The 15,862-nt window shown below is 41.4% G+C and overlaps 1 protein-coding gene across 1 annotated transcript; it reads right to left on the reverse strand.

Annotated features, from left to right (window-relative positions):
- Positions 1 to 744: 744 nt before the first annotated feature.
- LOC120024160 (cholesterol 24-hydroxylase-like) lies at positions 745 to 15,390 on the reverse strand. Its single transcript, XM_038968326.1, has 15 exons — positions 15,012 to 15,390; positions 14,684 to 14,761; positions 14,506 to 14,587; positions 14,227 to 14,300; positions 13,921 to 14,007; positions 13,656 to 13,794; positions 13,277 to 13,390; positions 12,834 to 12,996; positions 12,540 to 12,605; positions 9,104 to 9,176; positions 8,924 to 9,008; positions 6,925 to 7,035; positions 5,271 to 5,359; positions 1,535 to 1,601; positions 745 to 1,360 (listed from the first exon to the last, which is right to left on the reverse strand). Exons 1-15 carry the CDS (start codon positions 15,158 to 15,160, stop codon positions 1,205 to 1,207), a joined length of 1,533 nt encoding a protein of 510 aa, XP_038824254.1. The 5' UTR covers positions 15,161 to 15,390; the 3' UTR covers positions 745 to 1,204.
- Between the last annotated feature and the right edge of the window lie 472 nt (positions 15,391 to 15,862).

Genomic DNA, 15,862 nt, shown 5'->3' on the forward strand with positions numbered 1-15,862 from the left:
CAATACCTCTCATAAATAAAATTAGGGATGAAGTCAATCTCTCCTCCACTTTCAGCCAGTAGAGATTGACATGCATATTATTAATATTAGCTCTCTATACATCCAAAGGTCAGCCGTGTTGCTCTGTTCTGAGCCAATTGTAATTATCCTAAGTCCTTTTTTATGGCACCTGACCACACGACTGAAGAGTAGTCAAGGTGTGACAAAACTAGGGCCTGTAGGACCTGCCTTGTTGATAGTGCTGTTAAGAAGGCAGAGCATCGCTTAATTACAGACAGACTTCTCCACATCTTATCTACTACTACATCAATATGTTTTGACCAAGACAGTTTACAATCTAGTGTTACTCCAAGCAGTTTAGTCATCTCAACTTGCTCAATTTCCACATTATTTATTACAAGATTTAGTTGAGGTTTAGGGTTTAGTGGGTGTTTTGTTCCAAATACAATGCTTTTAGTTTTAGAAATATTTAGGGCTAACTTATTCCTTGTCACCCACTCTGAAACTAACTGCAACACTTTGTTGAGTGTCGCTGTAGTAGCTGACGTGTTGAGTCAAACGCATACATAGACACACTGGCTTTACTCAAAGTCTGAGACATGTCGTTAGTACAAATTGAAAAAAGCAAGGTCTTATGGGTGTAAACAAGAAAGATACAAAACATGAGAATCAATGTTCTTGGTTTGTCTGCAGGTTCACAGCGACACCTTGTGGATAAAAGTATTCTAACCTTCTGGAGCTCAGTGATGTTTGGTCAATTATTTTATTAAAATACAGTAAATTCACTCCAACAGAGGCACTGTGGTAATGTTGGTTAGGAAGTTCATCAAATTAGTTAATATACTTTATAAAGCTCTTTATGTGATAAATGGTATACTGCATAGTAACCTTTATATTATGTGATAAATGGTATACTGCATAGTAACAACATGATAAGGGTGTATTAAGCAACAAGGAAACACTTCTATGTCAAGTCTGTCCTAGTAACTCTCTTCATCACATAGAACCGTTATATTTAAGATATTATTTCACCATTGATACAAAAAATAAACATAATTGTTCAAAATCGATTTATTAAAAATAGCAAGATATTTGAATAAGGTGCTTCATTGAAAGAAAGAGGTAATTTGCTCCACTAGGAAGTGTAAGGAATAAGACAAGTAAGCTATAGAGAAGTGCTAGTCATGTTCAGGCCCCAGTCAGGTCAGGCTGCGGGTGTCTGTCCTCTGTGTCTGATGTTACACACCACTCCACTCTTTGGTCTCAAAGTCCCAGTGTCCAGGATGTCAAAGGACTGGCCAGGCAGCAGGCTGACGTCAAACCTCTGGAGCAGCTTGGCCATCACTACCTTGGCCTCCATCTGTGAACAACAGATCTCTTTAAAGGATGACAAATCTGGTGTGCTCAACTATAAAGAAGTCTAAATTGGAGGCAGAAGTCCAGGAGTAATCTAACTAGGATGGATAATAGGATCAGCAGAGAACACTCCCAAATAAAGTTGTTTCAATGTATTTCATATGGACAGTCTGCTCACCTGTGCGAAGCTCTGTCCCAGACATGAGCGTGGTCCCAGGGCGAAGGGGTAGTAGCAGTAATAGGGTCTTCGGGACAGAAACAAACACAACATGTCTGTTAGTTCCACATGTGTTTTTCTGTTGCTCATTATGAAAAACAAGATTTCAGTTTTGTGGGTGTGGTTCGATGTGACAGTTACTGATGTATGTCCCCCATGAGACCAGGTGGTGTAAAGTACTTAAATTCATCCCTACTGCCTCTGATTGGGTAGACTCACTAAACACAAATGCTTTGATTGTAAGTTACGTCTGAGTGTTGAACTGTGACCCTGGCTATCCGTAAATTAAAAAAACAAGAATATCGTGTCGTCTGGTTTGCTTAATATAAGACATTTTAAATGATTTATACTTTTACTTTTGATACTTTAGGACACTTAAAACCAAATACTTTTAGACTTTTACTCAAGTAGTATTTTACTGGGTGACTTTTACTTGAGTCATTTTCTTTTAAGGTATCTTTACTTTTACTCAAGTATGAAAATTGGGTACTTTTTCCACCACTGCATGAGACACCATAGGAACAAAGCCAGTATCACTTCCTCAAAATAGTCCAAGTTAACTCAAGAAATCTGTAATTAATTGTGTTTTTTGTCGACAAGGTTTTAGTCACGCAATTTTACATCTAGTTAAGGTGTTTAGTGCAGTATTTCTCAAGTAAAAAATGCGCGACATGTTGTCCGATCCACTGCGCTACTGGGCAGGTTTGTCTGTGTTCTGCCATCGGATAGAGTGCAATCGCCACAGCTGTTTATCCCGTGTTAGTGGGCGAAATCAAAACCCAACCCAACTTTGACTTCATGACCAAAAGTAGCCCTTTCCTTCAATCACTGATCAAAAGTGCCATCTTTGGCCTCATGGGTGGAATATTATGAATATGTTTAATAATTAATATACACTACTGCTCAAAAGTTTGGGGTCACTTAGAAATGTCCTTGTTTTGAAAGAAAATCCCAAAAAATTGTCCATTAAAATAACATAAAATTGATCAGAAATGCAGTGTAGACATTGTTAATGTTGTAAATTACTATTGTAGCTGGAAACGGATGATTGTTTAATGGAATATCTACATAGGCGTTACAGAGGCCCATTATCAGCAACCATCACTCCTGTGTTCCAATGGCACGTTGTGTTAGCTAATCCAAGTTTACCATTTTAAAAAGCTAATTGATCATTAGAAAACCCTTTTGCAATTATGTTAGCACAGCTGAAAACTGTTGTTCTGATTAAAGACGCAAAAAAACTGGCCTTCTTTAGACTAGTTGAGTATCTGGAGCATTTGTGGGTTCGATTACAGGCTCAAAATGGCCAGAAACAAATAACTTTCTTCTGAAACTCATCAGTCTATTCTTGTTCTGAGAAATTAAATCTATTCCATGTGAGAAATTCCCAAGAAACTGAAGATCTCGTACAATGCTGTGTACTACTCCCTTCACAGAACAGCGCAAACTGGCTCTAACCAGAATAGAAAGAGGAGTGGGAGGCCCCGGTCCACAACTGAGCAAGAGGACAAGTACATTAGTGTCTAGTTTGAGAAACAGACGCCTCACAAGTCCTCAACTGGCAGCTTCATTAAATAGTACCCACAAAACACCAGTCTCAACGTCAACAGTGAAGAGGCGACTCCGGGATGCTGGCCTTCTAGGCAGAGTTGCAAAGAAAAAGCCATATCTCAGACTGGCCCATAAAAAGAAAAGATTAAGATGGGCAAAAGAACACAGACTGGACAGAGGAACTCTGCCTAGAAGGCCAGCATCCCGGAGCCGCCTCTTCACTGTTGACGTTAAGACTGGTGTTTCTATGTTTTGTTATATTTCAGTCTTCTGTGATGTATATACAGTGCAATATTGGGATGCAAACTCAAAATGTAAGACATTTCAACTCTATATCTGATATGGTACAGGTGTCTTATTTTTATAAGCCCATAACCATGTGTGTGAGGTGTATACAATTGTTTTAAAGTAAATTTGTTTGTTACTATCAAGAACCATTCTGTGTGACCCTGATTTAGCCAACTGCAGTAAAAGGTTAACCAACTTGCACTTTTTAGTTAATTCTGTCAATGGAATAAATGTTTCTGACTAATATCGATGTCACATACAGTGCATTTGGAAAGTATTTAGACCCCTTCACCTTTTATACATTTTGTTACGTTACAGCCTTATTTTAAAATGGATTAATTCATTTTCCACCCTCATAAATGTACACACAATACCCCAAAATTACAAAGAAAAAAAGCAAAGGTTTTTAGAAATGTTTGCAAATATTACATTTAAATAAGTATTCAGACCCTTTACTCAGTACTTTGTTTAAGCACCTTTTGGCAGCGATTACAGCCTTGAGTCTTCTTGGGTATAAGCTTGGCACATCTGTATTTGGGTAGTTTCTCCCATTCTTCTCTGCAGATCCTCTCAAGCTCTATCAGGTTGGATGGGGAGCGTCATTCCACAGCTATTTTCAGGTCTCTCCAGAGATGTTAGATCGGGTTCAAGTCCAGGCTCTGGCTGGGCTACTCAAGGACATTCAGAGACTTGTCCCGAAGTCACTCCTGCGTTGTCTTGGCTGTGTGCCTAGGGTCGTTGTCCTGTTGGAAGGTGAACCTTCGCTCCAGTCTGAGGCCCTGAGAGCTCTGGAGCAGGTTTTAATCAAGGATCTCTGTACTTTGCTCCGTTCATCTTTGCCTCGATCCTGACTAGTCTCCCAGTCTCTGCCGCTGAAAAACATCCCCACAGCATGATGCTGCCACCACCATGCTTCACCGTAGGGACGGCGTCAGGTTTCCTCCAGACGTGACACTTGGCATTCAGGCCAATGAGTTCAATCTTGGTTTCATCAGACCTGAGAATCTTGTTTCTCATGGTCTGAGTTTTTTAGGTGCCTTTTGGCAAACTCCAAGTGCGCTGTCATGTGCCTTTTACTGAGGAGTGGCTTCCGTCTGGCCACTCTACCATAAAGGCCTGATTGGTGCAGTGCTGCAGAGATGGTTGTCCTTCTGGAAGGTTCTCCCATCTCCACAGAGGAGCTCTGGAGCTCTGTCAGAGTGACCATTGAGTTCTTGGTCACCTCCCTGACCAAGCCCCTTCTCCCCCGATTGCTCAGTTTGGCCGGGTGGTCAGCTCTAGGAAGAGTCTTGGTGGTTCCAAACTTCTTCCATTTAAGAATGATGGAGGCCACTGTGTTCTTGGGGTTCCTTCAATGCTGCAGACATTTTTTTTGGTACCCTACCCTAGATCTGTGCATTGACAGAATCCTGTCTCGGAGCTCTATGGACAATTGCGTCAACCACATGGCTTGGTTTTTTCTATGACATGCACTGTCAACAGTGGGACCTTATATATACAGGTGTGTGTCTTCCTAAATCATGTCCAATCAATTTAATTTACCACAGGTGGACTCCAATCAAGTTGTAGAAACATCTCAAGGATGATCAATGGAAACAGGATGCACCTGAGCTCAATTTTGCAAAAATGTCTAAACCTTTTTTTTTCCTTCGTCCTTATGGGGTATTGTGTGTAGATTGAAGAGGGAAAGTTTTTTTTAAAATACATTTTAGAATAAGGCTGTAACATAAAAAAGTGAAGTGGTCTGAATATTTTCTGAATGCAATGTATGCCAGTTTCAACGAGAGAAGTTCTACTTTAATCAATTCAAATGTGGTAAAGAAACAATAAAACAATAAAAACTAATCTTGTGACTTACTTGGCAGCGTCTGGATGGAACCTCTCTGGGTCAAACTTCAGCGGGTCCTCAAAGAACTTATCCAACCTTCCACAGACATACGAACTGAACTGTAAACAGACAAGATAGGGGCAAACATAAAAGATTTAAGACAGTTTAGTAAATAAAATAAGTACACCCACACCCAAAATAGTTAATGAGGTGTTGACTACACTGTTAAAATTAAGTGCATTGTAACACCAAAACTGTTTCAAAATGCTTTGTGTTGTAGTCACGACAGACAAAGATATATAGTTAAGCAAACTTTACTAGGCATGTTGTCAACCAGCACATTAATAAAGTAAGTAAAAACTGGTTTCCGTTTCCTGTGTAACATCAATATTGCTACACAAACTAGTGCCAACTGAGCTGCCACCAACTTGAAGGAGACACAACCTTATCTTTGCTGGAGTATTGACACACATGGTGTGTTGTAACACCACTAAATCAAATATTGTGCAACACCTTGCCAGGGACTGGGAGCACTAACATTATTTTGGTGTTTCGAGTTCTGTTTAGAGCAGAATTAGATCCCTTCTCTTTTGTTGTCATTTCCTTTGTCTATGTGGGAATGGGTGTTGTCCTCATTGAACGTCAAATTGCCTGACAGTTTTGATATCCGTTCATCATGATCCATTACACTGCACGGCACAACAAACTGCTTAATACCAATATAGAAATACAGTCTTCCTTCTTCAAACATGTAAACAACATTGTGTGAAAGAATCATAGTCTAAAAATGTTGAATTACCCACAATCCTCTAAAAACAGAGTCACGCTTCAAGATAAGAAATGCAATGTGATTAAAACCAAAGACTTCCAATGAGTTCAATCAATCTATTGTCTCTCACTTTGGTTATCCTCATAAAATATAATTACATTTGGAGTAACATATTCAGTTGGATTTACATTACTTTGTTAAAATTAAATTAACAAATCATTGAAATGACTTGCATTTGTAAACCATTGATTGTATGAGAAACACCGTTTTTTAGTTTTGATGCTGCCTTTCACATGAAACCCCAAAAAGTGTTTCACACCAATATTCAAGTTGAAAACCCACTTTGGTTGTTTCAGAGTTCCTACAATTCTGTTTTAAAACACATTCTGTGTATTAAAACATTTACATTGGGTTCACATTCAAAACACCCAGATCTCAGCTTAGGTGCTCTACCTGTCATAGTTCCATTACACAATCAGGGTGTTTTGAGACATTTTATGTTTACAGTGTAACAGAAGAAAAGTCAATGATAGAAAAATTCTAAATCTATCCATTAAATAAATGGGAGCCATACTGGCTTAGACAAGGCTACTTCATTCCTTTACTACATTGAGGTATGAGCCATACTGGCTTAGACAAGGATACTTCATTCCTTTACTACATTGAGGTACCACAGCGTATCACATGTTAACACCACAACTAGAGATATTAAAGGATACTTTCCTCCAGAGTCAGATGAACTCGTGGATACCATTTGTATGTCCTTGTGTCCAGTATGAAGGAAGATAGAGGTAGTTTCCCGAGCAAATGCTAACTAGCGTTAGCGCAATGACGAAGTCTATAGGTGTCTGCTAGCATGTATCCTTTTAACATACAACAACACTCATCCACATTGTTTTTGAGGTGACTACTCACGAAGCATGAGACTCCTGCTGGGATGGGGATGCCGTTGATGACGATGTCGTTGGGGATGAAGCGAGAAGTGCCTGGTGCTGTAGGGTACAACCTTAGAGTCTCCTTCAAAACCTGACGGGGGGGAGATGATATGAATCAAACACAACATGCTGATTAATTAACGATGTGAAGAGTTACCTGACCCGAGACTTGAACACTTGCGTTAGCTCCCTGAGGTACATTCCACTGGGCACAGATGTCAATTCAACGTCTAGTTTTGATTTATATTTGATTTAGTTGTAAACGTAAATTCAACTTGAAATCAATAAAAATTGTTACCATGTCATTGGAGTTAGGTTAAAAGGATTTCTGCAACTCCGATCTGTTTTCCAAGTCATAACATAGATTTTTTTTGGTTGAAATTAAGTGGAAACCTACGTTGATAATGGGATGCAATGCCTAGGCTTTAGCTCAGCCGGCTAATACAGTCTTGCAGCATGCAGACGAACCGAGTTAACATCCAGTTGGTCACACAACTGCTTTTAATATAGTACAAGTATTGTATAAAATAGTATATTAGTATACTAGTAATAAGTATCAAATTTTATTTTTCACATGCGCCGAATACAACAGCTTACCTTGAAATGCTTACTTACAAGTCTTTAACCAAAAATTTAGTTTCAAGAAAAATATGAGTTGAGAAAATATTTACTAAATAAACTAAAGTAAAAAAATAAAAGAGTAACAATAAGTTAATGAGGCTATATACAGGGGTTACCAGTACAGAGGCAATGTGTGGGGGTCAAGGTAATTGTGGTAACATGTACATGTAGATAGGGGTAAAGTGACTATGCATAGATAATAAACAGCGGGTCAAAGTAAATAGACCGGGTGGCCATTTGATTAGTTTAGTTGTTCAGCAGTCTTATGGCTTGTGGGTAGAAGCTGTTAAGGAGCCTTTTGGTCCTGAGCTTGGTTCTCTGGTACCGTTTGCCGTGCGGTAGCAGAGAGAACAGTCTACGACTTGGGTGACTGGAGTCTTTGACAATTTTTTGGGCCTTCCTCTGACACTGCCTAGTATATAGGTCCTGGATGTCAGGAAGCTTGGCCCTAGTGATGTACTGGGCCGTACACACTACCCTCTGTAGCGCCTTCTGGTCAGATGCCGAGAAATTGCCATACCAAGCGGTAATGCAACCGGTCAGGATGCTCTCGATGGTGCAGCTGTAGAACTTTTTGAGGATCTGGGGACCCATGCCAAATATTTTCAGTTTCTTGAGGGGGAAAAGGTGTTGTCGTGCCCTCTTCACAACTGTCTTGGTGTGTTTGGACCATAATAGTTTGTTGGTGATGTGGACACCAAGGAACTTGACACTCAGGACCCGCTCCACTTCAGTCTAGTCAATGTTTGTGTGGCCTGTACGGCCCTCCTTTTCCTATAGTCCACGATCAGCTCCTTTGTCTTGCTCACATTGAGAGAGAGGTTGTTGTCTCTGACCTCCTCCCTATAGGCTGTCTCATCGTTGTCAGTGACCAGGCCTACCACTGTTTTGTCGTCAGCAAACGTAATAATGGTATTGGAGCGGTGGGTGAACAGGGAGTACAGGAGTACAGACTCAGCACACACCCCTGAGAGGCCTCAGTGTTGAGTATCAGCATTATATCCTTTGAGTCCAACTCTTTAAAGAAAAAATCTTCATCCAGTTCGAGGGGAGTAATCACTGTTCTAATATCCAGAAGATCTTTTCAGTCATAAGAGACGGTGGTGGAAACATTATGTACAAAATAAGTTACAAAGTGAAAACACACAAAATAGCACAATTCGTTGGGAGCCCGTAAAACGGCAGCCATTTCCTCCAGCGCCAATCTATCAGCCATCGTACAACATTGTATAACGTACAATATGGTTTCTGTTTATAGATGTCATAGAGTCCTGGATCTGGTTTGTAGCTCCATTGCTGTCACTGTCAGGCCAATGACAAGACAGCACAAACGGACCTGGGACAGGTAGATCATTTACCTGAGACAGGTAGGTCATCTTCCCCAGGTCGTCAAAGCTGATTTCCTGTTTCATCCCGATGACGTCATCCACTTCCTGCTTCACCCTGGAGAGGGCAGAGACACTCACAAACTTAACCAACCTGTTTTTATTACAGAAATGATCAATAATGAAAATAGAAATGATGAAAACAAGTCCTACTTCGTCAATATCTCTGGCAGCCTTCCCAGTTCCATGATGGCAAAAGCTAGTTGATTGGCTGTTGTCTCTTGCCCTGTCAAGATTAAAACAACAAAAGTACTGCCACTGTTGTTTCTTCAAATTTCAATTGTGTGGGAAAAACTATATTTCTAAGATGGATTTATATATATATAAATAAATATATACACTGCTCAAAAAAATAAAGGGAACACTTAAACAACACAATGTAACTCCAAGTCAATCACACTTCTGTGAAATCAAACTGTCCACTTAGGAAGCAACACTGATTGACAATAAATTTCACATGCTGTTGTGCAAATGGAATAGACAAAAGGTGGAAATTATAGGCAATTAGCAAGACACCCCCAATAAAGGAGTGATTCTGCAGGTGGTGACCACAGACCACTTCTCAGTTCCTATGCTTCCTGGCTGATGTTTTGGTCACTTTTGAATGCTGGCGGTGCTCTCACTCTAGTGGTAGCATGAGACGGAGTCTACAACCCACACAAGTGGCTCAGGTAGTGCAGCTCATCCAGGATGGCACATCAATGCGAGCTGTGGCAAGAAGGTTTGCTGTGTCTGTCAGCGTAGTGTCCAGAGCATGGAGGCGCTACCAGGAGACAGGCCAGTACATCAGGAGACGTGGAGGAGGCCGTAGGAGGGCAACAACCCAGCAGCAGGACCGCTACCTCCGCCTTTGTGCAAGGAGGAGCACTGCCAGAGCCCTGAAAAATGACCTCCAGCAGGCCACAAATGTGCATGTGTCTGCTCAAACGGTCAGAAACAGACTCCATGAGGGTGGTATGAGGGCCCGACGTCCACAGGTGGGGGTTGTGCTTACAGCCCAACACCGTGCAGGACGTTTGGCATTTGGCAGAGAACACCAAGATTGGCAAATTCGCCACTGGCGCCCTGTGCTCTTCACAGATGAAAGCAGGTTCACACTGAGCACATGTGACAGACGTGACAGAGTCTGGAGACGCCGTGGAGAACGTTCTGCTGCCTGCAACATCCTCCAGCATGACCGGTTTGGCGGTGGGTCAGTCATGGTGTGGGGTGGCATTTCTTTGTGGGGCCGCACAGCCCTCCATGTGCTCGCCAGAGGTAGCCTGACTGCCATTAGGTACCGAGATGAGATCCTCAGAGCCCTTGTGAGACCATATGCTGACACATGCACATTTGTGGCCTGCTGGAGGTCATTTTGCAGGGCTCTGGCAGTGCTCCTCCTTGCACAAAGGCGGAGGTAGCGGTCCTGCTGCTGGGTTGTTGCCCTCCTACGGCCTCCTCCACGTCTCCTGATGTACTGGCCTGTCTCCTGGTAGCGCCTCCATGCTCTGGACACTACGCTGACAGACACAGCAAACCTTCATGCCACAGCTCGCATTGATGTGCCATCCTGGATGAGCTGCACTACCTGAGCCACTTGTGTGGGTTGTAGACTCCATCTCATGCTACCACTAGAGTGAGACCACCGCCAGCATTCAAAAGTGACCAAAACATCAGCCAGGAAGCATAGGAACTGAGAAGTGGTCTGTGGTCACCACCTGCAGAATCACTCCTTTATTGGGGGTGTCTTGCTAATTGCCTATAATTTCCACCTTTTGTCTATTCCATTTGCACAACAGCATGTGAAATTTATTGTCAATCAGTGTTGCTTCCTAAGTGGACAGTTTGATTTCACAGAAGTGTGATTGACTTGGAGTTACATTGTGTTGTTTAAGTGTTCCCTTTATTTTTTTGAGCAGTGTATATATATATATATATACAGTTGAAGTCGGAAGTTTACGTACACTTAGGTTGGAGTCATTAAAACTAGTTTTTCAACCACTCCACAAATGTCTTCTTAACAAACTATAGTTTTGGCAAGTCGGTTAGGACATCTACTTTGTGCATGAAACAAGTAATTTTTCCAACAATTGTTTACAGACAGATTATTTCACTTCTAATTCACTGTATCACAATTCCAGTGGGTCAGAAGTTTATATACACTAAGTTGACTGTGCCTTTAAACAGCTTGGAAAATTCCAGAAAATGATGTCATGGCTTTAGAAGCTTCTGATAGGCTAATTGACATAATTTGAGTCAATTGGAGGTGTACCTGTGGATGTATTTCAAGGCCTACCTTCAAACTCAGTGCCTCATTGTTTGACATCATGGGAAAATCATAAGACATCAGCCAAGACCAAAGAAAAAAAATTGTAGACCTCCACAAGTCTGGTTCATCCTTGGGAGCAATTTCCAAACGCCTGAAGGTACCACGGTCATCTATACAAACAATAGTACGCAAGTATAAACACCATGGGACCACACAGCCATCATACCGCTCAGGAAGGAGACGTGTTCTCTCTCCTAGAGATGAACGTACTTTGTGCAAAAAGTGCAAATCAATCCCAGAACAGCAGCAAAGGACCTTGTGAAGATGCTGGAGGAAACAGGTACAAAAGGATCTATATCCACAGTAAAACGAGGCCTATATCGACATAACCTGAAAGGCCGCTCTGCAAGCAAGAAGCCATTGCCCCAAAACCGGCATAAAAAAGCCAGACTACGGTTTGCAACTGCACATGGTGACAAAGATCCTACTTTTTGTAGAAATGTCCTCTGGTCTGATGAAACAAAAATAGAACTGTTTGGCCATAATGACCATCATTATGTTTGGAGGAAAAAGAGGGAGGCTTGCAAGCCGACGAACACCATCCCAACCGTGAAGCACGGGGGTGGCAGCATCATGTTGTGGGGGTGCTTTGCTGCAGGAGGGACTTCACAAAATAGATGGCATCATGAGGTAGGAAAATTATGTGGATATATTGAAGCAACATCTCAAGACTTCAGTCAGGAAGTTAAAGCTTGGTCGCAAATGGGTCTTCCAAATGGACAACCACCCCAAGCATACTTCCAAAGTTGTGGCAAAATGGCTTAAGGATAACAAAGTCAAGGTATTGGAGTGGCCATCACAAAGCCCTCAATCCCATAAAAACTTTGTGGGCAGAACTGAAAAAGTGTGTGCGAGCAAGGAGGCCTACCAACCCGACTCAGTTACACCAGCTCTGTCAGGAGGAATGTGCCAAAATTCACCCAACTTATTGTGGGAAGCTTGTGGAAGGCTACCCGAAACGTTTGCCCCAAGTTAAACAATTTAAAGGCAATGCTACAAAATACTAATTGAGTGTATGTAAACTTTTGACCCACTGGGAATGTGATGAAAAAAAATAAAAGCTGAAATAAATCATTCTCTCTACTATCATTCTGACATTTCACATTCTGAAAATAAAGTGGTGATCCTAACTGACCTAAAACAGGGAATTGTTACTAGGATTAAATGTCAGGAATTGTGAAAACTGAGTTTAAATGTATTTGGCTAAGGTGTATGTAAGTTTCCAACTTCAACTGTATATATATATATAAAAAGTATAGGACTTGTTTCAGGGAGACGTACCCGCAATGAAGAACGTCACAAAGTTGTCCAGCATAAGCTCCTCATCATCGTTTGCTATGTTTTCCTCTGAAATGATGGATATATATCAGTTTACAGCGTTGAGACAATAGTGCTACTGAACCTCATCAATAACATGACTGTTTTAGCAAACACTTGTCTCACAATGTCACATGCAGAGTCACAGGTAAAAGGTTTCCAATGTTAGCCTGGTCCCAGATCTGTTTGTGCCGTCTTGAACAGTGGCAGGAGTTGTCAAGACAGCACAAACAGATCTAGGATCAGGCTACTACATGCCTTTGCCAGCCGTCTTGAGGATCTGTGTGAGGATGTCTTTTGGAACGTCCTCTCCGTTTTGGACGGCCATTTTCCTCTCGTTGATCCACTGTCTGCCTGTCGAACGCAGCAGCTGACAAGACTTCTTCACCTCGTTGATGAACTTCTTGTTCTTTGGGTAGAGCTAGAAATATGACAGCCGACCATTTATTTAAATTCCATCTAGGGACTGTGACGCTGTAAAACGCATTATGATGCATTTAGCCGCATCTTACAGGCTTCCTACATGGAAGGATGGCAACAAGAGACTAGAACAAACTGTTCATGAGTGTCAATGTTTTCACTGTATTTGTTTCTTATAAAATAGGATTGTATCTGATGAAACTGTAGGATTTCAAATAGATAAATTCAATAAGCCATCGTTCTGGAGAAGCATCACTAACATACTTGATGTCATTATTTACCTGGAAGGTGGCGTCTCTGAGATAGTGGACCATTCCCTTCAGACACATCTCTATAGCGTTGGGGAACGGAGAGTCACTCTCCTTCAACAGATCCAGCTCCACTCCAAACGCCACCTACAGATGATACAAAAACAGAGATACAACATGATAAGGTAAAACTCCTGGTTCTAGTTATGCTAATTATAGCTTACACATTGGCTTGGTGAGACTAAATTGTATATAGCTTAGGTAATGAGTGTGTTATCAGTTGTCATAAGCAAAATACTGCCTGTTCTGACAATTTTACTGTCAGATATACAAACAAATGTAGCTTTATAAGAGAAAGAATAAAGCATAAGTGCAGTGTGGGGATCTGAGGGGAACAGGAATTGACCGTTACCTTAGTGATGACATCCAGTGTCACACAGTTGAACATGTGGTGCATGTTGGCAGCTGTGTTGGTATCAGCCATGTCTGCCAGTTTATCCATCAGCTTCTCTGCCCTCTCGTTGAACGCACCCATCTGACCCCGCAGGTACCTAACAATACACAGCAATGATGGATGGATGAACAGATGGATGGCTGGATGGATTGATCAATGGAGTGATCAATGAGTTGATTGATTAATTGATTATTACACCATGTGAAATGGATAAGTGACTTACAGACTGCTAAAGGCAGGGTCCATTATTCTTCGCTGTTTGTACCACTCATCATGATTCTGTGCAGTGACCAGGCCACTTCCCAAAAACCTATGAAGAAGAAGGACAACAGAGTATTTACCCTAAGACTGAATTAACTGACCAGTGACCAAGTTGTCCCGGTTGAATGTCTATATGCTCTGTAGGCTACGCATGTGATAACCAGCATTAGGAGGGATTGTGTTGAGAGTTTGTACCAACCAAAACATTGACACAATAAATAGTAGTAGGAAGTATATTTAGATAACATTAATTATACAGAGGACTCACCTCTGTCCAAACAGGTTGAAGAGACGCTTGTAGACCAGTGAGTCTTTAGGGTACTTAGGTGACATCAGGACTTCCTGTGGAGACAAAGCAAAGTGTCAGATTGAAGGGGAATTGGGGTAATGGGTTATTTTACAGCACTTTAAGTTCAGAAATTAACATGGTAAAATGTATAATTACACTAATCTTGGTTAACCCAGAACTAAAATCTTGCTTATTTGGCCAGATGTTTACATTGTCAGTCCATCAGAGATTATAATTACAGTAATCTCACAGGTTTACCTTGGTGGTATCAGGACAGGTCACACACAACACCACAACATGCATACCGTTGATACGGTACACCGGTCCATATGTCTCAGCCCTGTCAAAGATAGAATATATCTTTATTTATTGTCCCAGGATAAACAACATCTGACTCAATGTGTGTGTGTGTAGCATTCAATAGCATTCAACAAACCATTCCAGAAATTTGTCGTGGACAACTCGACCATTGCTCATCTCCCTCAGCATGGTTGGGGAATGACCAAATATAAAACTGGGGGAGAACAAGACACGGTTTAATAACTGAAAAGTAAGAACGTTATGACATGAGTGATACTTTCCCCAAGTGAAAAGGAAAAAGACAGGTGAATCAGCGACCCTGGCGGCTGTTGAGGTCAACTTTCACCTACTGTAGTTCCTTATCAACAAATAATTTGCGTTATGTCGTCACTCCATATAGTTGAAACTAACGTTTAGCTAAAGCATTTTAAAATAAATATTCAAGTTACATAATACTGACTCACCTATCCCTTGGTGGGCCCGGTATGTGATCATATTTCAGATGAATATATTTTATGTAAAGACAAAAAATTAGAAACGCGATCAAAATCAAACCAAGCAGGCACATAAGCAAATAACCGATCCAACCTGCAATCAAATGAAAAAGTGCCATATTTCCGAAGACTAGATAGCTCGCGGTGACCCTGCAAACCAGTTATGCGGTCGTTGTTTTGGACGGAATTCGGCCACCTGTAGTACTAGAAGCAGAGAGGAAGAGACGAAGCGAGAGGGTTTACTACGCCTAAAATGTGATCATAAATTATTATGGAGTGGCTGCTTGACAAGATTTTCTGGAACCTGATTTTCCGTGGCTATTGATACGGAGATTTCTGCGCATGAGCGTGATGTTTTTTTGTATGTACTGTAGCTGCTGTCCACTCTGCTGTTTACGTAGCTTCTGTTCAGTACTCCCACTGCCACTTCCTTCCTCTGGCTGCGTGAGAAAGTTCGGCTGCCCAGAGGTTGAACAGGTTGAACTCGTGCGGTACTTGCATGATCATTGAGTGGTTAAAGCGCATATTGTTTTTTTGCCCCTTTGCAAAACTTTTTGCAGGAATTCTGGCTAGTGGCTACGATATGGCGGCAACTATAATGAGTAGCCTACATCATCACACAACATTCTATTTTGCCCTGTTCTATCAAACGTGTTGTAAAAACTTGTCAATAATCATTTGGCTTTCTTGATGTCTATAGTATTCTCTCTGGTATGCAATCTGGTTTCAGCTCAGGTTATGGATGTGTCACTGCAACCTTAAAGGTCATAAATGATGTCAACATTGCCCTTGATTCTAAGCAATGATGTGCTGCTATTTTT

Source organism: Salvelinus namaycush, chromosome 29, assembly GCF_016432855.1.
Source record: "Salvelinus namaycush isolate Seneca chromosome 29, SaNama_1.0, whole genome shotgun sequence".
NCBI lineage: Eukaryota > Metazoa > Chordata > Actinopteri > Salmoniformes > Salmonidae > Salvelinus > Salvelinus namaycush.